This window comes from Haliotis rubra, unplaced genomic scaffold, assembly GCF_003918875.1.
Source record: "Haliotis rubra isolate DU_JTF1 unplaced genomic scaffold, ASM391887v1 Scf182, whole genome shotgun sequence".
In the NCBI taxonomy this organism is placed as follows: Eukaryota; Metazoa; Mollusca; class Gastropoda; order Lepetellida; family Haliotidae; genus Haliotis; species Haliotis rubra.
Window position 1 is genome coordinate 1,119,069 of NW_025765803.1, and position 25,559 is coordinate 1,144,627.

At 40.0% G+C, this 25,559-nt stretch overlaps 2 protein-coding genes across 2 annotated transcripts; one reads left to right on the plus strand and one right to left on the minus strand.

Annotated features, from left to right (window-relative positions):
• Positions 1-3,433: 3,433 nt before the first annotated feature.
• LOC124273595 (dermatopontin-like) lies at positions 3,434-8,147 on the minus strand. Its single transcript, XM_046708878.1, has 5 exons — positions 8,023-8,147; positions 6,976-7,177; positions 6,356-6,487; positions 4,469-4,592; positions 3,434-3,552 (listed from the first exon to the last, which is right to left on the minus strand). Exons 1-5 carry the CDS (start codon positions 8,038-8,040, stop codon positions 3,501-3,503), a joined length of 528 nt encoding a protein of 175 aa, XP_046564834.1. The 5' UTR covers positions 8,041-8,147; the 3' UTR covers positions 3,434-3,500.
• Positions 8,148-11,562: 3,415 nt separating this feature from the next.
• On the plus strand, positions 11,563-24,340 carry LOC124273596 (acyl-CoA-binding protein-like). Its single transcript, XM_046708879.1, has 5 exons — positions 11,563-11,718; positions 13,958-14,072; positions 21,839-21,901; positions 22,914-23,002; positions 24,144-24,340. Exons 1-4 carry the CDS (start codon positions 11,704-11,706, stop codon positions 22,985-22,987), a joined length of 267 nt encoding a protein of 88 aa, XP_046564835.1. The 5' UTR covers positions 11,563-11,703; the 3' UTR covers positions 22,988-23,002; positions 24,144-24,340.
• Positions 24,341-25,559: the final 1,219 nt, after the last annotated feature.

A 25,559-nucleotide genomic window follows, 5' to 3' on the forward strand; every position in this document is an offset into this window, starting at 1 on the left:
CGTTGACGCTGACGGCCCAAACATGGGCGTGTTGATCGACACATTCAACACAGCTGTGACGGAAACAGCCAAGGAGATCCTGGGAAGACACCGCTCAACCAAGAAGCCCTGGGTCACACCTGACATCCTGGATCTGTGTGACAAGCGGAGAGAGCTGAACAAGAAGAAAGGCGAGACAGAAGGAGCGAAGAAGTACAGAGCAGTCTACCAACAAATCAAGAAAAGCATGATACAGAACCTCTACGACAAAGCCACCAGCGCAGTCTACTTCAACAGCAACATAGGGGACTGGTTTAGAACCAAAGTCGGAGTGAGGCAAGTCTGTTTGCTTTCACCAACTCTCTTCAACATTTTCCTGGAAAGAATCATGACTGATGCACTTGAAGACCACAAAGGAACAGTCAACATCGGAGGCAGAGCAGTGACCAACTTACGTTTCTCCGACGATATTGATGGCGTAGCAGGAAAAGAAGAGGAGCTAGCTAGCTTAGTGGACCACTTTGACAAAACCTCTAGAGCCTATGGCATGCAGATCAGTGCAGAGAAGACTAAACTGATGACCAACAACACCAATGGCATCAGCACTGACATAAGAGTGGATGGCGAGAAGCTAGAAACGGTCCACAGCTTTAAATACCTGGGAGCAATTGTGACAGATGAGGGATCCAAACCCGAAGTACTCTCCAGGATTGCGCAGGCGACAGCAGCGCTCACAAAACTGAGGTACATCTGGAACGACCTGAACATTGCACTCGGCTCAGAAATCAGACTGATGCGTACCCTGGTGACAGCAGTACTCTTGTATGCATGTGAATCGTAGATCTTAACAGCTGAGACAGAAAAGAGAATACAGCCCACTGAGATGAGATACTTTCGAAGACTCCTGGGCATCTCCTACAAAGATCATATCACGAACGAAGAAGTTCGGAACAGAATCAGGCAAGTCGTTGGGCCCTACGAAGACCTGTTGACCTTGGTCAAGAGACGCAAGCTCAAATGGTATGGCCATGTCATGAAATCATCAGGGCTTGCCAAGACATTCCTGCAGGGCACAGTGCAAGGAGGGAGAAGGAGAGGCAGACAGAGGAAGAGATGGGAGGACAACATCCCAGAATGGGATTGAGGTTGAGAGGTACAATCAGGAGGTCAGAAAACCGAGAGGATTGGAGGATGCTGGTTGCCAGATCACCTGTGGCGCCCGAACGGTCCACAAGACTACGGGATAGATGATATGAGATAGGTACAATGTGTGAGGCCCATTTCTAGTGATATTGCTGGAATATTGCTAACTCACTCACTCTAAATGCCATTTAAACCTGATCAATTGTATTGCATTTAGCACAGATGCTTGGACGATTGGAGATTGAGGGAGGGAGGGCATTTTCGTTATGTCGAGTTGGCAGAAAGACAGTGTAAAACATATGTATTTGCGCCTCTGCGTGTGATCCTTTGCGCCCAAATATATATTTGTGGTGACGTGCTGTTAATAAGAAAATAAACACTATACTGAGAACAAATGTGTTACTGGGAAATGCAGATTGAACACGTGTGTGTGTGTGTGAATGGATGTGCAGGTAGGGGCCTCAGTGGGCTAGCCCTATAAAACCATGGTTAATTTGAACAAGTACAAATGACTACCTCCTCCTTGCATTCAAGCTGCGGTGGTGAGGTAGTCCAGTGGTTAAAGCGTTCGCTCGTCACGCTGAAGGCCCGGGTTTGATTCCCCACATGGGTACAATGTGTGAAGACAACTTCTGGTGTCCACTGTCGCTATACTGTGGGATATTGCTAAAAGCGGCGTAAAACCCAACTGGCTTTACTCTGTTGTTAAACCAAATTCACTATTTTGAAGCAATGATATATTTTATTGTTGGATTCCATGAAACTGTATTACCATTATTAGTACCCCATAGGTGTCCGGCATGAAAATGTTGAACTTAATTTTACCTTATTTTATAATAATATATGATTGTATTATCAAACGTTATTTTCATCAGACATTCAACAAGGCTTTTGAAGAAGTCAAGACATTGAAATTCAAACCCTCAGATGATGAATTGTTGGAGATCTATGCTCTTTACAAACAAGGAACAGTTGCCGACTGCAACACAAGTAGGCAAAAGTTATATCCTAATTATACTTCAATTACATTTGGATAAGACAAATGTAGTCGTATTCAGAAACGGGGGAATAGTTGCCAAAAATGAACAATGGACATTTGGTAGTGTAAAATTAAAACTTGTATCGTATTATAAATATATGGTGAAGATCCTGGTTAGAATGAACCTTCAGTAACCGATGCTTGACGTAAGAGGCGACTAACGGGATCGGGTGGTCAGTTTCGCTGACTTGGTTGACATATGTCATCGTATCCCAATTGCGTAGATCGATGCTCATGTTGTTGATCACTGGATTGTCTGGTTCAGACTCGATTATTTACAGACCGACGCCATATTGCTGGAATATTGCCGAGTGCTAAACTAAACTCACTCACTCACTTTTGATCAACAGCATAAAGCACAATTGGGATACATCCACATACACCGAGTTATTGCGGCTTTACCCCCGTCACTTACGAGTGGTACCCATTCATAGCAGGGTGGACTGGGACACAGTCCTTTGTCCAAGTTCACTGCACGTTGCTGTACCCGCAACTAGGTATTTGCATGTATTAATGTGGCCACCATCTGGCCATATACCAACGGATTCGTGGGTTCTCTTTTAAGTGCACAGGGTTGTGTACTGTACACTAGGGGTTGTGACAACACTGAAAGAGTCTGCACACAGTTGACTCCAAGGTTTTTACACCCGGTCACAGGTGGGCTCGATCCCGTCACCTCAAGCTCACTGGATCACTAGCCTGGCACTGGAGACAGTTCCTCACCACGGATGTGATGACGTAGTCCCAAGTCAGCGAACCTGACCACCTGACTCAGGGATCGACTGGTGAGGCCTGACTTGGTTGACATATGCCATCGTTTGGATATCTTGGATATCGGTCCACTAATCTTCCGTAAACCGGAAACCACCATATATAACCTTGAGACCAGGCCCGGATGTGACAACAGGGAGAAACTGGATATGAGAGACAGGATCTCATGGATGTTAGTCCTCTAATCGTCTTGTCCGTAAACCGGAAACCACTATATATAACCTTAGGACCAGGCCCGGATGTGACAACAGGGAGAAACTGGATATGAGAGACAGGATCTCATGGATATTAGTCCTCTAATCTACTTGTCTGTAAACCGGAAACCACCGGACCAGGCCCGGATGTGGCAACAGGGAGTAACTGGATATGAGAGACAGGATCTCATGGATATTAGTCCTCTAATCGTCTTGTCCGTAAACCGGAAACCACCATATATAACCGGTCGGGGGGTCAAATATCGACTGTTTGTTGGTATGGCATCAGATATCAACAAACCAAATGTCGAGAACAACCATCAGGTTTTATTGTTTGCGATAGACATCTGTTTCCGGTTTCCTTGACCTTCTGTCTAAGCGACATGTTCATCAAGGTCACAGATCTCAAACTTGAAACGTCGGTCCCTAAAAAAGAAACAATTGTTCCAATCGTGCTTTTTACATATTCATGGTTCGTAAATTTAATCTGCTCAACATGCAGTCAACCTGCTATTTGGCATAATATTTATTAATTGTAACATAAAATCAATGTACAGAAAAAGGTAACTGCAAATTCGACTTTCGTCAAAGTCTAATGGTGAATGATTCTGCTAAAGGTAGACTAATTAACATGCTCAGGAAATACATTTTATCATCTAAATAGTTTTAAATTGTTATTTAAGCAAATTGATGTCGATTTCAAAGGCTACCTAGTATATTTGTTCTTTGATGAGCGGTACAGTGAGTGAGTGAGTGAATTTAGTGATTTTGGTGAGTGAGATTGAGTTTTACGCCACACTTAGCATTAATCCAGCTAAATGACGGCGGTCTGTAAATAATCGAGTCTGTCGATGTATCCCAACTGCGTAGATCGATGCTCATGATGTTGATCACTGGATTGCCTGGCCCATGCTCAATTATTTACCAACGCTATATAGCTGAGTTTCTGCTCAATGTGACGTAAAACTGAACACACTCACTCACCCTGCAATGTTAGTTTGAAAATGCAAACAGTTTATCGGATCGGCAAAGCGAGTTTATGAGCGCTCCAGTCTGAAGTATTATGAATGTCCTCGGTAACAATTCAATCACACAGGATGACAGTGCAACACAATTTGAGCTCTGTGCAACTGTGCATCTGTGCAGTTTATCTTAGCGAGGAGTTTCCACAAAACGAAGCCCTTGCTCTCTCCTTAAATCAACGGCAATTTTGCTAAAGAAATAGGAACAATTTCAAAATATCATCGTTTTGTGAAGTTTACGAATATCTCATTATATAGGAGTTAATTGATTGCATATATTCTTCACAATTTTATCCTGAAAAAAGTCTAAGACAACTCACTCTTTACCGTTGTCATGGTAGCTGTCGACTCCGCGCATGACTTTTCCGACAGGTACGACGTAGTCCATGTGTTCGTCGAAGTTGTTGACGTAGGGCGTGAAATAGCAGGACCCAGTAATGTAGCCTGCGTTGAAGCAACAACAACAAAAACATCAGACTAATTTGTTGTCATGGAAACCGGAAAATGAGAACGGACCAATATTGATAACTCCAAAGAAACTATCTATATTCATATATTTATGAAACAAAATGGATTAAGTTTGGAGACACCTCTGAAAAAAGTATAACTTTACTGGTAAGTTCTGAAAAGCCGGTGGCCACAAACAATAAAATGCTCTCTGAAAATCTTGAATTCAATATGGCCGCCAAACCATTACCTGGACTAAAGCAAAAAAGAATGTCAAGTATCTAAAGCAACAAAATATAATAAACTTTGAGCGCATGTGGACCTGCAGTTGTGGAGCATTAAACAGCCCCAGGATAAAAACCAAATCAGTTTGAATCCTGAAAACGCCCAGATTATTCTAGACCCTCAGCCGTTCATAATATTTCAGGGGCGAAACTACTATTACAACAGAAATACAATTGCTTACACCAATAAAATGGCGTTCGTTCAACAGAATGAGACTGATCAAGACATGCCTCAGGTCAATAATCACCGAGAGAGTGCGTTCTTTGGCACTCCTCCACATTCACAAGGTCATAGACATAGACATTGACATTGACATTGAAAAAATGATTGACGACTTGCTGTAGGACGGAACCGACCATTCTTTGAATTACAACAGATTTGTCACAAACGTTTCAACTCTAGTTCAAATACCAAGATGACAATGACTTGGTGATTATTAATGTGTATTTCATTGTTGCGATCAGGGTCAAAAGGTGTGTTCATGGTTCGTTTCAAAGTTGAATTTTAAAAATATTCAAAAACATTTGTTGTAGTTCATATTCATCTTGCATGCGTTATGAAATAGTCGGTCAGAAATTGCAGGGAATACCGTTCAAGAGCATCTAATACATAATCACGCCATTGGTTTTGTTTACATTTATAATAACCTAGCTTCGCCCCTTAGCTTACACAGGGGCCTCCCTCCATGATCCTTTAAATCTAGGTCAAGGTGTAGTAACGAGTGCAAGTGTCTAACTGGGACATTATATTCATGTATTCATTTACTCTTCTTCAGCAAGCCTGTGAAGATCCGGTTAGAATTGATCTTCAGTAACCCATGCTTGTCTCCCGTGAAGATCCGGTTAGAATTGATCTTCAGTGAATGCCCGTGAAGACCCGGTTAGATTTGATCTTCAGTAACCCATGCTTGTCTCCCGTGAAGATCCGGTTAGAATTGATCTTCAGTAACCCATGCTTGTCTCCCGTGAAGATCCGGGTTAGAATTGATCTTCAGTAACCCATGCTTGTCTCCCGTGAACACCCGGTTAGATTTGTCTTCAGTGACACGTGTTGACTCCGTGAAGATCTGGTTAGAATTGTTAACCCATGCTTGTCTCCCGTGAAGATCTTAGAATTGATCTTCAGTAACCCATGCTTGTCTCCCGTGAAGATCCGGGTTAGAATTGATCTTCAGTAACCCATGCTTGTCTCCCGTGAAGATCCGGGTTAGAATTGACCTCCATTAACCCATGCTTGTCGTAGGGGCGACTCATGGGATCGGGTGTTTTCGCTCGCCGACTCGCTTGACATGTGTCGTCATATCCCAATTGCGTAGATCGATGCTCATGCTGCCATATAGCTGGAATATTGCTGACTGCGGAGTAAAACTAAACTCACTCATTCATTCTTCTTCAACAACATCAAACTCTTGAATTGGAATGAATTGAATGAAATGATCGTCAAAAGGTTTCATTGCGTTAAAAGTCCACAATTACCTGGTACGTCGCAGCAGTAGAACTTGAAACGTCTGTCTTCATCATGGTTGTCATGGACACTACTGATTCCCGCAATGATGCCATCACGCGCACATTGGAAGGTCAAAGGTTGATCAAATTCATTGACGTAGCCTATTGGATGGAAAGAAAGTGTCACTGGTAATAACGAAATAAATGCCCATTCTGTTTGTCATTAGAAACTCACCTGTATATAGCGGCTTACCTATTTTTGAAAGCTCACCTGTCTGTAGATGATTACCTGTCTAGAAGGGCTAACTCGTCTAGAGTGGTATACCTGTCTATTGAAGTCTACCTGTCTATAGTAGCATACCTGTCATTAGAAATATGCATGTGTATAGCGGTTTACCTGTCTATAAAAAAGGTAAGTTGTCTAGAAGCGCTAACCAATCTATAGTGGTTTATCTGTCTATTGAAGATAACCTGTCTAAAGAGGTTTACCTGTCTACAGAAGCTTACTTGCGAGAATGGATTACCTTTCTAGAGTGACTCAGCCGTCTAGCTTACTCGTCTATCGTGGCTTACCTGTCCAGAGAAGCTCACCATTCTCGATTGCCTTAGTTTGGCTGTTTCTAGAAACTGACCTGTCCATAAAAGCTTACCTGACCATTCACAGTTGGTCATCTTGGCATCGTTGTGGGGCGGGGCTCTACAGGAGAAATCCCAGACTCTGTCTTCAAAGTGGTTGTCATGGCTACTGACGACGTGGACCAGTGAGGTTTCAGCTGGGCACGTGAAGGTGAATGCTTGATCAAACTGGTTTATCCAGGCTGTCACGTGACAGACCAGAAGACAGAGGACAAGCTAGAGAGAAGAAGATAAATTCTGTGAGCGTTTTAAAGAAACAAATTAGGGTCATCTACTGGTAAAGTGCCTTGACTGACTGAGTCGGGTTTGGCATTATTCCAAAAATATCAGGGCAAGGGACACAGGAAATTGGCTTCACGCACGTGGGGAATCGAACCCGAGCCTACCAGGCTGACCAGCGAACACTTTATCCACAAGGCTACCAAATCCTGTCTTAAGAAAACAAAGAAGTGGTTCGTAGTTTTCGGAATAGGAACCGTAGTCAGCACTAGGAATAAACAGAATGTTCAGCTGTGTCAACCATTGGCAAAGTCAGATAAAACAGACATGGTGGTCAATAGTCCATCTGAGAGGACGTGGCAATATTTCGACAATATGAGTTGACTTGCAGCCCATGGATTGCCCATAATTAGTTGTCAGATACAGGATACGATAAACGTTTTGAAGAGCAGAACCCCGTTTCACAAAGCTCTTGTAATCCTAAGATCTCGTAACTTTTCTCGTAGCAATCGTACCTCCTATACTGTAACATTGACTTATGACAGTCGTAGCGCTACGAGATCTTCGTGAAACGGGGCCCTGGTCAAACATACATACACGCAAGTAGGGTCCGCCAGTGGTTTATAAGATTCAAGACTTCCATGGTAAATGTTTCTGACACAAATTTCACAGAGGAATGTTATTAAACATATTAAATATTGTAAGATACCTTCAACTTTTACGAGTTTTAATAATTGAATTCGCATTCTCCCATTCAGTTATATGTTCCCACAATCTTGGCGACTTGCACCTGCTGATGGCCAGTAGAACCTGAATGTTTGATGCAGAAAACCAATACCGACCTTCCTCAACGATTCCATTGCGCCTTTAGAACACGATGTATTTAGTCTGCGAATATGACATGTGGAAGGGGGCAAGATTCACTATCTCTGGCTGATAAGAGGTTAGGCCATAGTGCAACATGCACAGTTTTATGTGGGGTATGCAGTGTTGAAATCCTATCAGTAAATGTACTAGGCTGGTTATTGTTTTTGCGTACTTATGCTAAATATTGCAGAGGTTAAAACATAGTCGGGCCTTTATCTTGAACACGTACGTTTATTGGATTATTGTCCGCAGATTCTTTACAAGACGCCGCAGCGTAGGTAGAATTGAACTTGATACGGTTCAAACTGTATAAATAAAACAAACAATTATTTAAATACAGCTGAACAATTTCCAAAGCTAAATCAATATCTTGACTACTCAGATTAATGCAATGTATCTGTAAATATAACGAAAATATGAAACACGAACCCACGTGCCTGACATGACAAAACTGAAATTATTCTTAACTCATATAAATTCATCAAACCAAACACGCTTTGTGACCCTATCAACAATGTTCATCAATATAAATAATAATCATCAACTACTTACAAATTTCCTTGGCCCCTTGCTCCTCTACAAAAATCAATCACCGCAGTGACACCAGCCATGTGCTCCAGTCGACCTCAGTCGCCCAGATCAAAACTACCGGCCGGGACCACTTAATCCGGCAACAAAAACAAAGCCCGGATCAGTTTACCGGTAAAAAACAAATTAATTTTTATCTTTAACACTAAAGGGACAGTAAGTTGCTTTGTACAATATTCGAAATGTATCGATCATGGCCTGTCATTCAATTTTAGTGAGTGCAGCCGAGATGCAATACTTTGATAATCTTGATAATCTCATGTAACTGTACAAGCAGATTAATTTAATATTTACCATCAGTTTTCTGACCTTTCGGGAGGAAGTCCACAAGTAGGATTTCTTTGGAATTCCAGAACACCAATGCCATCCCCTCGCCGCTCTATACTGAATGATTTATATAGATGGTATCTATATCGATAGATCGTCCTCATACCAATATGTGGTCTACTGACCGATATGTGATATCGATAAAGAAGTGTGGACTCTGGTAAATGGCCTCTATAAATGGATGTGGTTCCTCTTCATATCAAATAAGTAAGTAGCTACCTTTGATGCATACGTAAAACCACTATATTTCCACGGCGCACCTCATATCTGTCACAAACGTTGCTAGAGCCTGCGCGGAAACTAGAAATATTCCAAATTTTAAAGTAATAATCTAACCTTTGAACGATGACTAAATCATGAGTGAGTATAGTATTCTAATCTGCCGAGACAACTGTGGGAGTGAGTGAGTATGGTTTTACGCCGTTTTTTAAAGCAATATTCCAGCAATATCACGGCGGGGGACACCAGAAATGGGATTCATACATTGTACCCGTGTGGGGAAATCGAACCCGGGTCTTCGGCGTGACGAACAAACGCCTTAACCACTCGGCTACCCCACCGCCCCACAACTATGTGAGAATATCTAGGAAAAACGAAGTTCAAAGCTCAATGAGGTTTTGCTGTGCCACCAGGACAAAGGGCTATCATTTGAAGTTGGCTCGCCATGTAGAGTAAGAACATAAAAATCAATCTGTATGTCATTACTGTATGCCCAACTCATTGCACAGTGACGCAGGGGATTTAATATACTCATGGAAACAAATAAGGGAACACATGAAAATACAAGTGTTCCTTTATTTATTTCCAGAATTTCACCCACAGTGCAATACATACCTTGTGAAGAAACCTGGAAAAGAATATAGGAACAGTTGCATTCTCATGTGTTCCCTTATTTGTTTCCATGAGTATATCTTTACATCTACAGAAATGGAGAAAAAATTGACATCGTCTTCATTAGAATAGATGCAACCTTTGCGATGCTATGAAGAAGTTGTCAATCAATAACATACTCCAGCTTCTAGATGCCACCTTTGCGATGCTATGGAGAAGTTGTCAATCAATAACACGTGTCGTTCTTCATCAATCCAGCTTCTAGATGCCACCTTGAAAAGTGATGCAAAATATGAACATAAGACTGAGTGATTTCCTGAAAGTAAATACGTGTATCACCCTTTAATATTGATGAACTAAATGGACGCGATAGTGGACGTGCCTGTGTAGACCATATCCACAGTTCTTGTAGTTCGGTAAATAACAGGGGGAAAAGAAAAATACAAATCGACTCCTCTCTGCTTCGTTTGACTCTTTAACTGACTGACTGACTGACTGAGTTTGGTTTTGCCGCTTTTAGCAATATTGAACATCACGGCGGGGACACCAGAAATGGCTTCACACATTGTGCCCATGTGGGGATTCAAGGGTCTTTGGCGTGACGAGCCAATAACCATTAGGCTCCCCACCGCCCCTTGACTCTTTAAAACATTTATTGTGGTTTGAATTACCGGTGTGAGTGGTAAGATGATTCAAGTCATTAGATCTCTATATAAAAATATTACTTGTTGTGTCAATTAATTATGTGGTATTAACACTGTATTCCCTGTTACAGCCGGAGTTAGACAAGGATGCAGACTGTCCCCAGCACTGTTTGAACTAAGCGTAAATCTTGGCCGTCGGTATAATTAATTTATTAATTTGTGCTCACACCAGTTTCTATCTAATTGTATATCAATATGTTGCTTTAATGTAGTAAATGTACCCAGTCTCATGGGTCAAATGGAGGAAGGTTGTACCTGTTAACGACACCTTTTGGTGTATAACCTGTAAATACCTTTTATATATATGTACAACCTGTGACTCGTTAATTAACAATTCTCACATTAATTGCAGTTGATGATTGATATTGCATTTGGTCATTTGTGAGTGCGTGAGTTCAGTTTTAAGCCACTTTTAGCAATATTCCAGCAATATCAGGCCGAGAAATAGGCTTCACACATTGTACCCATCGAGGAGAATCGCATGCGTCATATTTTAAATATTTATTCTAAATAAATCGGTCTCCAGCGTGACGAGCGAACGCTTTAACCACTAGGCTACATCCCACCGCCCCTATAAGAATCGTCGCATCATAACATAATACAGAAGATATCATCTATAATGTATTACACCTTTCTTAACATTCAAGAACTAAATGCCAATCAAACAGGGTAGTTTGTAATTGCAATGTTTTGCAGTTGTAATATACTTTGTAAATCAAGCAGCAAGGGGGCATAACTCTCTCTGCACTGTGAGTCATGAGAACTGGCTTTTCAATCACATTCCATTCTCGGCCAGCTCCTGTCATTTCTAGTCTCACAGACCCTGAAAAACCCAATAAAGCCCATGTAAGTTTAGACTTTGTGGCAAGTCTCTACTACCAGAGGTTCAGGAAAATAAAGAAAGTCTCCTCTATCATTAAAGTTTAAGAATATAATTTATAAACGTTTTTTTCTGTAAAATATGTTCATTTCAGAGACTAGACGTTAGTTTACGAGACAAACCGAATATCACCTTCGTGCGGGTTACGGAAAGTAGCGAATGTTGACGAATGCGGCAGTCAAAGGTCAAAGGGAGGTAATCGCGTAGCTCCAAAGTCCTCGGTCAAAGGTCAATGTAAGGGCCGTAACCACAGCGTCTCACCATTCAACATTCAGTGTTTGAGCATAGTGCACGTGGGTAGCCGTAACTGTTCTCATACCGACACAATGGCAGACGAAGCAGTGAGTATATCAATATTTAATTGTAATTGTATTAAATAAACATTACCAGTTGTTGTGTACGTCTTCGACGTCAGGAGACAGGGGGAGGTGTGAATTTTTTGTTACGTCGAGTTTGTTGGCAGAGCGACTGTAAAATTAATACTGTGAGCGTGGCCCACAGCATCACAGACTCACAGATCCATATTATCTACTTCCGCTGACTACTCCCGAGATTATATGTGATGTGTGGTCATGGTGATCTCGAGTTGGTATTTCATTATGACCTGCATTTTTCGTTTTGGTTCATTTTTAACACAGGCGAGAGACGCCACCACACCCATTTTTCATCTATCTTACGTTTGGTTCGGATCGATTTTTACAGGATGATGTATTGTAAATACGGGTAAAAGTTCCAACCGGACACCCCTGTGGAAATGCATTCTATTTGTTAGGATTATGTCATGGGGTTAGGATTACGGGTCTGGGTTGGATTTAGGGTTAGGTTAAAAGGTTAGGTTTAGGACTGACTACATTTGTGGTAGCCTAGTGGTTACAGCAATCGCTTGTCAGGCTACCTGAGTTCAATATGACATGGGTATCTACAATGTGTAACTCTAACAAGTGTCTCCTACCCTGATGGTTAGAACTGGTGTTCAGCAACCTCTTTGCTTGTGGTAAGAGGCGACTAATGGGATCAGGTGGTCAGTCTTGCTGACTTGGTTGACACGTCATCATATATCCCAATTGCATAGATTGATGCTCATGCTGTTGATCACTAGATTGTCTGATCCAGACTTGATTATTTACAGGCCACCGCCATATAGCTGGAGTATTGCTGAGTGCGGCGTGAAGCTAAACTCACTCACTCACTTAGGAATATTGCTAATAGCCCACTCACTAACCTACTATCTGACTACGTTGTTGAACAAAATTCACTGTTTCGACCCGCTAATATATTTGAGTCATAATAAACTTGATTCCATGAAAAATTGTTAACATTATTTGTACGGCCTACCTTTAGAATACGGCACCACAAACTTTAAAAATACGTTATAATACCCTTTTACATAATGTAATGTGATTTTGTTCGAAAGCACATTCTCGAAACAAAATGCCCTATGACGCCTGCATGGCAACACGGTTGTCTAGCTCAGACAGTGCGTATAAGCTCCGCTCACTGGTGTTTCATCTCTACGAGCTATGTCATTGCATAAGCCCAACGATGTTGAGAGTTTCCAGTAGTTGTATATCGACGGATGCGCAATTTTTTGCAAGCACCAGTTTGAAATATTTTTCTTTTTTCACTAATACGCTCATATTTATTTGTAGTACGGGGTGCTGAGGTGTTATGTTTGTCATGTTTGACCCGGTTCGGTCAATGCATTCTATTTATTAGGATTATTTCAAGGGGTTAGGGTTGGGGACCTAATTCAATATAGTAGGCACATGTCCGGTGTAATATGCGAGTACCATTTGTTTTTCCTTTTGCATTTTAATGCTTTTTTTCACACAAAAACGGGAACCAAAAACGTCGAAAGTACACTATGAAATGGTTTAATGTAGAAAATTAGGGCTAATGGAAATTGGCCTGGAATTTGCACTCAAGCCTCTTTCACACACAACATTTGTTCAGTAATGATTCGAAGGCTAACTCACCCTTGTGCCGTCACTACACATGCTCATGTCTCCTCGTTCTATAGTGCGATCCTCATTATCCTTACAGTGTTCCCTACATCACTTTTCTGTCACAAAATCACCGATTTATATAAAAGCGCGTCATTCATGCATGCACTGTGAAATCTACGTCTGACGCCTGACGTCAACAACCCTTTTCAGTTTGAGGCATATCGGCTTATTCAACGCCACACGTTATCTTGAAGATTACGGAATGGGACGAGTGTGCCAAATGGCATCGGGTCCATTCGGCAATTGTCTATAGATTAAAATCACGAGACACCAAGTCTACCCATAACGTTCGTAATTGTCTGGTACCTATTCGACTCTTTCTGTTCATTTCCGTGACATCACAGGAATGACTCGATAAATTTGCACATTGCACAACATTGTGGGGACTTAGCTGTCGAGCTGACAATCTGGTTGCTTGTCTTAATGACACGTGGTCTACAGTAGAGATCGTCCTCACAAGAAGTTGTGCTGTATTCTAAAGGAGCTCTATTTGTACCACAAAGGTGTCAAAACTTGAAAATGATGATATTAAACAACTTTACCCAATTGTATTATCAAACTTTTTTTTCAACAGACATTCAACAAGGCGGCTGAAGAAGTCAAGAACTTGAAATCCAAACCCTCCGATGATGAAATGTTGGAGATCTATGCTCTATACAAGCAAGCAACAGTTGGCGACTGCAACACACGTAGGCAGCAATTTCATCAAAGTTCACTGTTTAGTTATTGATTCGGGTGACATTCCGGTTGGGTTAATGTCGACCATGTGACAGAGTCGTTTTTGCTGTTTCCAGATGTTAACATGGCGTCCCTGTGTAACAATACATCTGTGTAGGGCGCTAGGGCTGGCGATCGATGTAGCCATCATGTAGATCATGGCCATCTAATCGGTCAATAAATATTGATCAATTATTGATAAATATCAGAGAAATAACTTTGAGCTAAAATACTAAAACTTCTGAAAGAAATGAATATATTTCGCATCTCTGGTGGGTGGCGATGTGTTTATGCATGGATTATTAACACAACAGCACCCTGAGCACAACTGAAGCAGCAGCCCGTGAATAAAGACTTTGTAGATTGTGTGAAAAAACCAAAATACTTTTACTCATCAATGTAAGATATTATCGATAGCACAATTTTCATATCAATAATGATTCATGACTTTTCCTATCAACGATATTTCTGATTATCGGTCATTTTAGCCAGCCCTGATGGGAGCCTAGTTGATTAAGCGTTTGCTCGTCACCCCGAAGACCCCGGGTTCGGTTGCCCACATAGGTACAATGTGTGAAGCCCATTTCTGGTGTCCCCCGCCGTGATATTGCTGGAATGTTGCTAAAAGCGACATAAAACCATACTCACTCACTCACCTAATGGGTGCATTGTGAGTTAAGACCACGATACAATACATGAAATATCTTTTCTGTTTCAATACAAAACAGTGCACTTGCTAAAATACATAATTTTGCTGAGACCTGTGAATATCTGGTTTAAATTGGTTTTCAGCAATCCTGCTTGTCGTAAGAGTGGGTGGTCTGGCTCACTCACTCACTTGGTTGGTGTGTGTCATTGTATCCAGTCGTGTAGATCAAAGTTCATTGTGTCTATCTACGAATTTAAATACTGGATATCAAACACAATAACAAGTCAGGAGTTGATGTGTTATTTTATATATTCAGTGAAACAATAACAAAATAAGTTAGAAGTTTTGACCATGTTGACAGTATTGCTTTGTCAGAACAGAGACCAGTGACAATTTTACTGTCAAACTAAATATTTAAAAGTGTTGACTATTATCTTGCCTGGCTTGGATATATTCCATTTGCCATGCCAAAATATCACAATTTCTATTTGTTAGTAAATAACAGCAGGGACTACTTTATATTCATTATATTCATTGTATTTAAAAATATAATTACCTATTATAGAGATTTCCCTGGATCTATTCATTTGCAAGCTCTTGGTACCCTTGGAAATGCACATTACTTATAACATATTCATCAAGATGAGGGTTCAAGTTTAATATAATATAATATGATACAATATATAAATTGCAAATTGTGTAATATTAGATTCCAATGTACACATTTCATTTATCAGTTTATTATGTATCCATCATTCTAACATCCATGCTTATTTGAATCCAATATGATTCACATTTGATAAGGTTTTTATTTGTATAGGACCAGTATTGTGTCTGGTGAAACCCTCAATTAAGCATGTAACCATGGTAACAAGTGACTCAACAAGAGGTGTTATATATATCGCTTGTCCTACCATTAACATTAAATGTACTTGACAGGGGCTGTATATGATAACAAGGTTGCCCTATCTCTGTATATGTAACATCCGTGTCAGGTTGTCCTGTTAATGTAACAATCGCTGTCATGGACACGGGGGGTCATATCAAAATCATAAAGTGTCAGAGGGTGGAAGATATGTTGATCTGACATATTACATTTTAGTGGAGCGGCTTGTTGAAATTTATGTTCACATCTGGCAGGAAAGCTGAACTTTTGCACAGACATAGCTTAACACCCCATAATCATACAACAATCAGGAGACAACAGTTTTGGAAAGTGCATCCTACTTTTGGGGGTAGAAATGCAAAAAATGGGGTTATGGATTCTAATTAGTGTACACATTGAAGTACTGTTTTGGGTTGAGCCATCCTGAATTCGAACCCATACTCTCAGAGTGAGGCGCCAAATGGCCCCTACACAAAGGTAGTGATCTAACCGATGCACCTATCGCAGCTTTCGCAAGAAAGGAATTGGTTCATATAGTAAAACCTAGGTTTAGTTTGAAGGATAAATGGTCTATTAGCATTGTCAGAAACTTTTATTTACTTCAATTAATTGTTTTTGTAATTTCAAAAACGTGCTAATAAGTGATTATTTCAGCATTTGGGATCAGTTCTTTCATTAAGAATCAGACTTACAAATTATTTGCTGTTGATTTCTTAACCATGTCATTATGACATAAGTCACTGTATGGCTGAAATATTGCTGAGGTAATGTTAAGTTTTAATTCACTCACTCACTCACCTTATGACATGATATACTGGGTAACCAGGTAACTGACTCTCCTTTGAACATGACGGACTAAAGACGCTACACTTTTGGAATTGGATTTGACAATAACAATTACAGATGTTATGAAAACATTACTTTGTTGAATACAGCAAACACAACTACTTACATGAAATACACCACCTTCATGTGACCATTGTTTCAATTTTAGCTGCTATTATCATAGATGTAAATTTTCTTTTGTCCAGCTGTTTGTCAGATGTATCACTGCTTAAACCTGTACATGAGTAGATACATTTTCCTGAGTATTGTGTGCACTTTTCCCCCAAAATACCATGTTTGTAGAGGGGGTTATACCCACCACTATGAAGTTTGATGTTTTTGTCCCAATGCAGGGGCGGTGAGGTAGCCTAGTGGTTAAAGTGATTGCTCATCACACCGAAGAGCCGGGTTTGATTCTCCACATTGGTACAATGTGTGAAGCCCATTTCTGGTGTCCCCCCATCTTGGATATTGCTGGAATATTGGTAAAAGTGGCATAGAACTAAACTCACTCATTCACAATCCACACTCCGTACCAAGAGCGTGTAACACTAGAAATACCATGTCAACAAATCTGAATTTACACATGCAATATAATCATGTAATTCAACTGCCTGGTTATGACATGTATTCATTATAAAAACATGTCAATTGTATATGTAGACGTATATTTTAAAGCATTTTCATCAGTTTTCTTCAAAATTTCATTCAATATTTAATCCAGCTCAGTGTTTATAATTAATATGGGTCCTTGTGATGCGTGGACATGTCATTGTCTCCCATTTGCGTAGATCGATGTTCATGATGATGATCACAGGATTGTCAGGTCCAGACTCTGTTATTTACAGAATGCTGCCATACAGCTGGAATATTGCTAAGTGTTAATAACAAACAAACTGAAGGGCTAATGTTAAGATTATCACATTGAGTGAAATGGCCAATTTAGCACAAATAATGGCCAAATTAGGTTTTGATACAAGCCCTGGGTGAACTGATCACAAACCTCGAGACCTTAGCGATCAAAACTTGCAGTTCTGTATCTCTCGATTATACACCAGTAGATAACCAGTGGCCTACGTTTGTACAGTCATGTAGCTATACTGAACACGTTGAACGACTTTTCTTCGATGGATTTTGCACTGAGCAACGAGATAAACAATGTTGCTGGAACTTGTAGATTGGGTCCAAAGTCCTGTTGGTAATTTTCCGAAGTGGGTTTGTCAGTTAAAATGCCGTAGATACTGAGCAGTGATGTGATAACGGAATATTTAGCAATCAATCAATCATGCTGGTACACAACACTGTTTCTAATGTGTATGGACTCCGTAAAGATTGGAGGCGGGGGGTAGTTTAGTCATTAAAGTATTCACTTGTCACACCGAAAATCAAGGTTCGATACCCCACATGGGTACAATGTGTGAAGCCCATTTCTTGTGTCCTCCAGCACGATATTGCTAAATATTGCTAAAAGTGGCGTGAAACTCTACTCACTCACTCATTTCTGGTGTCCCATGCTGTGTTATGTAACAGCATGGCACACTACTATCTCACTTCCTGACAATTATTCCTGAATGGTTTATTTGCTATGACCTATACTGAAGATGATATGTTTTTATTGCTCTTTAAGTTTCTGATGTTAAAACCCTATTTCTGTACAGCTAAACATGATACAAACTGTGCAAGTGTTACCTATTCTGAAATATGCAACCTGGGCCTACTATTCAGCAGACCTCGATTCAATTCGATTTTTTGATATTGGACCCTTGATTTGATCATTTTCGATTCGATTATTCATACAAGTATAAACATCAGATTTCATTTAACATTCAGAGTTGACTTTTTCAGCATGAAATCCGTCATCAACTTGGCGATGTCTTCTAACAACAATTGTCATTTTATGATTAACCTGGCGTCAACCAATCATGTTTCGCCTTATTTCAGCTCTCGAAACTGCTCGAGTTGGAGTCAAAATTACGTTCTGGCTGTATGGACATAATTTAAATTGGTATTCAAATATCGAATCGAAATAGTGATAATGGTTATCGAAAATCGAAAAACTAAGGTGAATTGAACCGAATCGTTGCGGCCCTACTATTCAGGATAGTGCTATTCAAATAGTGCTTCCTTTGCATGTTATGGCATGGTAAATATAAAAAATGGCATGGATGAAATATTTTCAGTGTGCCCTGGCGACATGACTAAAATTATAAAATGATGATTGATAGGAATATTGTCTTATCGATAATATTGATATTTTTTATTTGCTCACACAATACACAAAGTTAGGTTTTTAATCATTCGCTGCTTCTAAATTATGTTCTGGATGCTGTTTTGTTCATTATCCATGCACCAATATGCCCCTACTCACCAGTGGTGTGAGGTATCTTAATTCTTTCAGACATTTGGTGGCATTTCTGCTCAAAGTTTCTTCCCAGATATTTATTGATAATCTATCGCTATTTAGTTATGGATTATCAATGTCGATGATCTGGATCGATAGCCAGCCCTAGTGCGTATATGTCAGGGTAGAGACTGCAATCTGGTAGAATCGGCAATTCTACCAGTGGAGATTGTAATCGTAGTCTCTACTGGTTGAATCAGAGATTCTATCAGTACATTTTCCAATTCAGCTGGTAGAAACTGTGATCCTACTAGTAGAGGTTGCAATCGTCTTCAACTGGTAGAAACTCTGAGTGATCTGTGGGTAAACAACAAAGACACTTTTTCTGAACAGTACTATGCATTTTATTCAGATTTCTAAGATGCCTAGCGGTTAGAACAATCGAAAAAAAACATTATCAGACAATAAAGGTATAGTTTTTTGATGACGTAACAATTGAATGACGTTATCCCGTCACTGCGCCATTCTAGTGTGCCCCCTCGTAATCGAACCATTTTACATTACGTCACAATGTAAGCGATCGATGCATGTCAGTTGTCGCCAAGCCTCGTCACGACCTCCTACAGTAAACTACACCGTTGCATCCAACAAAGCTAACATCACACGTTTATGTTTGAACGGTTAAATGTGTCATTTTCGACTCCGAGTTTTCAGCGACGGTAGCGTTAGTAATGTTTACATTCCACAATGCAATTGTGGAATGTCCTTGACTACTCAACTTCCTCTGGATGTACTGATCTAAACTTACGCTGGTAGTAGAAATAGCGTTCATATTGCCCCATATACGTTAATGACAGATGTAATTAAACATAATGTTCAGAAGATATTTAATCGAGCGTAAACCGTCATCAAACTGTTATCATTTGTTTTTTTCTGGTAGCGTTAGGTCTTAACGTACACATCAATAGAACATACAGTTATGCTGAGGATTCTTAATTTAGGTCACCCGAAACGTAATTATCCTTAGAAAGTATTAAATTTAGCATCTTAGAAAAGATGTAAAGTTAAGCTCTACCCCAATGTGTTTTGTAAAGTATAGTTTGCCTGAACTATTATAACATCAAAGCACTCGGACTACCGTCCTCGTGCTTTAATTCACTGTAATAAACACTACGAAAGTAAAAATTTCTAAATAATACTAGACTGTTCCCACTTCTACAGATATATTAATGACTAAAAATACAAATGTGACTTGAGAGATCATATTACAATATATACATATATTACAAAACTGATTACAAGCAAGATCAATTGCATAATCAGTGTTTGCCCTAGGCATAAAAATGTCATCATGACTCCCTGGTGTCATGAGAGGGAGTCATGGACGTGTTTTTGGGATTCAACTTCTTTCATCGAGAGATCAACTGTTATTGTTTAATAACAACAGGTCCAAGTACGGCAGGTCAGGTATTTAATCAGCACTGAGCAGTTAACTGGCAAACATTAAACTTAGTAGTTTTAAACAACAATAAATTACAATATGTACTCAAACTTAAACTAAGGTAAAGTTATCTGAACTAACAGCCCAGGTCGAGCATTGCCTCAACAATGACGCGAGCTTATAAATTCACTGCGTATTTGAGATAATTTGTGAGTCAAATACGCAGGTTTTCTGCATCATGGCAAACACTGCATAATCATAAGTACTAAACTTTATTTTGGCACACGTTAGTTGTTGATGGGTGGCACTTTGTTGAGCATTTCATTCCTTGTTTTTTGCACCTACATCTGTTCGTTACACAGCTCCCCTTGCAAGAACATACAGTTGATCCTTGTGTCCTACTTGCTGTCCAACCGTGTTCATTCTTGAAGCATGGATGAGACTGATTTCGTCAAGACTGTGCACATCCTTATGCTCCAATGATGGAAAAAAAATTTGGACTCCACTCAAAAAACTCAAAAAGCAAAAACAAAATACCTTACTCCAAATCAGACTTAACAAATAAAGTTAACAAGATAACAATAAATAAGTTCAATTATAACTGGCAAATAATAGGAAAACATTATCCCCACTTATCATACTTGCTTGCACTTGCTTGCATAGGTTATTCCATATAATCGTAGTCTCTACCAGTAGAGACTATGATTGCAATCTATACTAGTAGGATCGGAGATTCTACCAGATCGCAGTCTCTACCCTGACATATACATGACAGGAAATCCCGTTTTAAATGCTAATATAGTTTGTGGGTTAGTTTATGGTTCCAGGACATATGAAGCTGAACTATTCTTGCAGATTAAAATGACATCATTGTTGTGATGTTTTAAGTTTGATCGGATCATCAGCAGGTACCGGAACACATATTTTTACAAAGGCACACCTAAGTTATCTGTCTGTTGGCCTATGGCACCCTTTAAAAATTGCATTTCTGACGCTGCTGTTTGTTTCAACATGCAACTAGTGTATATACAGTTGCTTTTAATTTGAGTCCTGATGAATTAATTCTCTTATGACATTTACTACTTGAGCTTTACTTATCATGCTACATCAAAGGTCCCTGTGTTATGTGTAATTTTTCTTGTATTTGGGGCCTTGATGTGCGTATTTATGAATTATTTAAACATGTACAATCTGAATACACAATGCCATTTAGAAAGTGGTCAAATGTAACAAATGTTATATTTGGGATTACACATTCTCAGTAAAGTACATATTTTAGTACTTATTTTTTAATTGGGTCGAGTCCCATCTGTGTGACTGAGCGGGCTAGGCATCTGACTTTGTGTGCTGGCGATTAGGTGCCTGACTCTGAGGTTGTAAGTTCGAATCATGGATAGGGGTCGGCCCAACGAAAAAATTACTAAAATCTGTACTTTACTGAGAAAGTGTAATCCCAAATATAACATGTGCTACATGTAAACTTGATGAATTTATGGAACTAGTGTGGAACCAGATCTTGCCTCAAGGTTTTCATGTCAACATGAACAAAGTTCAAGGTCAATCATGTTCCTTAAATCCAGATTTTGTCCTTTTCAGCGAAACCTGGTATGCTTGACTTGAAAGGAAAGGCCAAGTGGGGTGCATGGGACGGCAAGAAAGGTTAGTTCCAGCAGGTCCAGCAGGAGGTCCATCATCTTTGGAGCAGACGTCCTAAACCATTGAATATGTAAAACTGCTGAACTAATCAGTCTGGTTGTGAACTGGTGCCTTTTGATACTGATGGGATTGAAATGTTTTTTGTGTTTTCAAGTAAGAGGGTAGGGCTCCTTTCGGGAGCATTATTCCAAAACTTTTGAATATTCCTTGATGAAGTTGCTATATCAAACAGTCCGGTTGTGAACTGGTGCCTTTTGATGCTGATTTGGGATTGAAAGGTTTTAAATGTTTTTTTGTGTTTTCAAGGGTAGTGTTTGTTTCGGGAGCATTATTCCATACTGTTGAATATATCTGGATGAAAGCTACTATATCATTCAATCTGGTTGTGAACCGGCGCCTTTTGATGCTGATTTGGGATTTAAAAGTTACTTTGTTTTCAAGGTTTCAAGGGTAGTGTTTGCTTCTGGAGCATAACTCTAAAACTGTTGAATATTTCTTGATGCAAGTTGTTGTACAGATCAATCTAGTGGTGAACCTTTTGATCTTTTTAGATATTGATAAATATTGAACAGCATCGTTATTTTGTCACAGAGCTGAATACATTGGCAATGAACCGAAAGTTGGGTATAAATAGTCACACTCCATAAGCAAATAGCACCAGTGCAAGTGAAAAATTACGATAGGCCAAATAGATCTTGGGGTCTGAATAATGAACATAGGGTTCCAGGGCTGGTGGTGTGTGTAATGCTTCATTTGATTCCAAGAACTGATCTGATGCTCGGTATGATCAGAAGCTTACATGATGTTATTGTAGCAGGGTGTGGAGTCATCCTACAGATGACATCCTTTCCTTGTCTGCTTGCTGATTGGGTTAACCTCTTGGTTATGTGGACAAGTCGAATCAGAAGGTCCATGGTTCAAATCCCAGCAACCTTTATGGCCACTACATTATGTACTTGACAAGCAGTGTATATTGTTATTATTAATCTTATTGTTATTATGTTTATTCTTCCAGGGATTTCTCAAGATGAGGCCCGAGTGCAGTATGTAGCTAAAGTTGAAGAGCTCAAGGGGAAATATGGAATCTAACTGTTTTACTATAATGTAAGTAATTTATTGTTCAGACAGAAGTAAATAGTGAAGTATTTTGTCATTTTGCTAATTTACTTGTTTACTGATATTAAGTCCTTTTTCACTGTAGTTTAACCCATCAGATTTCAGCATGTACAAGTACCATTTCAATGGTTTTTGAAAGATTTAAAGGCCAGTGTTTTCAGAAGTGTCATTATTTTGAAAATTTGGGCTAGAAAAATACTCTTCACAAAACTATTGGAATCGGGATAATAAGGGTTTTGGTTGTGAAAGCAACACTAGCTATGTCACAACAGTGTCAATATGAAATTCTTCTTTAGACAATCCAGTGATTGATATCATGAGCAACCATCAACACTAACATGCAATTATCCGAATCAGTGGGACCGCCCTGTGTGGCCAGTGTAGGTTGCTGGAGACGAATTTAGGAATTCCAAGAGGGGTTGGCATTACTTTTGGTTCAGTTAGATTCATTTGTTAGAGGGGCAGTGGGGTAGCCTAGTGGTTATGAAGTGTTCACTTGTCACACTGAAGACAAAGGTTTGATTCCCCACATGGGTACAATGTGTGAAGCCCTTTTCTGACGTTCCCTGCAATGATATTGCTGGAATATTGCTAAAAGTGGCATAAAAAGTCATTCATTTGCAAAAAGATAATGGATCATTTCACCTTTAATGCTTTTCATGATGGCACAACTATACTGAACAGAAAAAGTAACAGATCATAATGATAATTTCTGTAGTAAAGCCTGAGCACACAATTTTATCAAAGTCTGCCCCAAGATTTTCTTGATCACAAATTTTTGTTCAATGGAGATATCTGAAAAATATCGGTATACTTGATTCTCATTCAAGTATGTTTTGGCAACTATGATTTGAGGTTTATATTTTCAAGCATTGTAACCATGGTAACAAAACTATTTTAGTTTGTTGTCTTGTTCATGTGAGTGGCGGTGGGGTAGCCTAGTGGGTTTACAAGCGTCCGCTCGTCACGCTGAAGACCTGGGTTTGATTTTCCCACATGGGTACAATGTGTGCAGCCCATTTCTGGTGATATTGCTAAAAGCGGTGTAAAACCGTCCTCACTTACTCATTGTGTACATGCGAACAAATATTCCCTGTCTATCGTTCAATCTTGATATATGTTTTTTCAGATTTCTACACATGACAGCACAACTGCGGAACAAACTGGCTTCACTGTAGTTTCCAACGATTGACTTCATTTTTTAACTCTTCAGGCCAAGAGAAGCCACATGCTTGTTAAATTCTGTTGTTAGTGAACTCTTTTTTTGATTGTCACTTTTTATGTATTATTTTCGAGTATGTCAAACATAAACACCTGCTTTTGATAGATGGTTTGTTTGTTGTCAATGTACACATGACAAGGAAGGCTCTTTACTTGTTGGGGAACGATACACCTAATTCACGTGTCAGTGATGTTGTGATAATAGTTATAGTAACAGTCAGTGAATGAGTCTAATTTTACGCTGCACTCAGCAATATTCCAGCCAAATGGTGGTGGTCTGTAAAATAATTGAGTCTGGACCAGACAACCCAGTGATCAACAGCATGAGCCTCGATCTACGCAAATGGGATATAATGACATGTGTCAAACAAGTCAGTGAGCCTGATTCCGTTAATTACCTCTTAGTCTTACGACAAGCATGGGTTACTGAAGACCAATTCTAACCCAGATCTTCACTGGGCCAATTTGATAGTAAGGGTAACTAGCAAGTGATTCGAACAACAGGGAATTTGTTTAGCGGGTGCAAATGTTTGCATAAATGAGGTTTGACTATAATTTCAAACATATTTTGTGTAAATTTATTATTCAGAATCAGGAAAGCTAAAGAAAACAGTGAATGTTGTTGATGCCAATTCACATTTGGTCATTCAGCCAACAACTATTGTGGTCAACCTTGGGCTTTAAGCTGTGCCAGAACTCAGACAGGCCTGACCAATGTGGCATCTAGTTGTGCCAGAACTCTGCATAGGGCTCAGACAAGCCTGACCAATGAGGCATCTAGTTGTGCCAGAACTCTGCATAGGGCTCAGACAGGCCTGACCAATGTGGCATCTAGTTGTGCCAGAACTCTGCATAGGGCTCAGACAGGCCTGACCAATGTGGCATCTAGTTGTGCCAGAACTCTGCATAGGGCTCAGACAAGCCTGACCAATGTGGCATCTAGTTGTGCCAGAACTCTGCATAGGGCTCAGACAGGCCTGACCAATGTGGCATCTAGTTGTGCCAGAACTCTGCATAGGGCTCAGACAGGCCTGACCAATGTGGCATCTAGTTGTGCCAGAACTCTCCATAGGGCTCAGACAAGCCTGACCAATGTGGCATCTAGTTGTGCCAGAACTCTGCATAGGGCTCAGACAGGCCTGACCAATGTGGCATCTAGTTGTGCCAGAACTCTGCATAGGGCTCAGACAAGCCTGACCAATGTGGCTTTTAGTTGTGCCAGAACTCTGCATAGGGCTCCGACAAGCCTGACCAATATGGCATCTAGTTGTGCCAGAACTCTTCTGCTGATACTGGTACAAATAATTCAACAAATAATGATAAA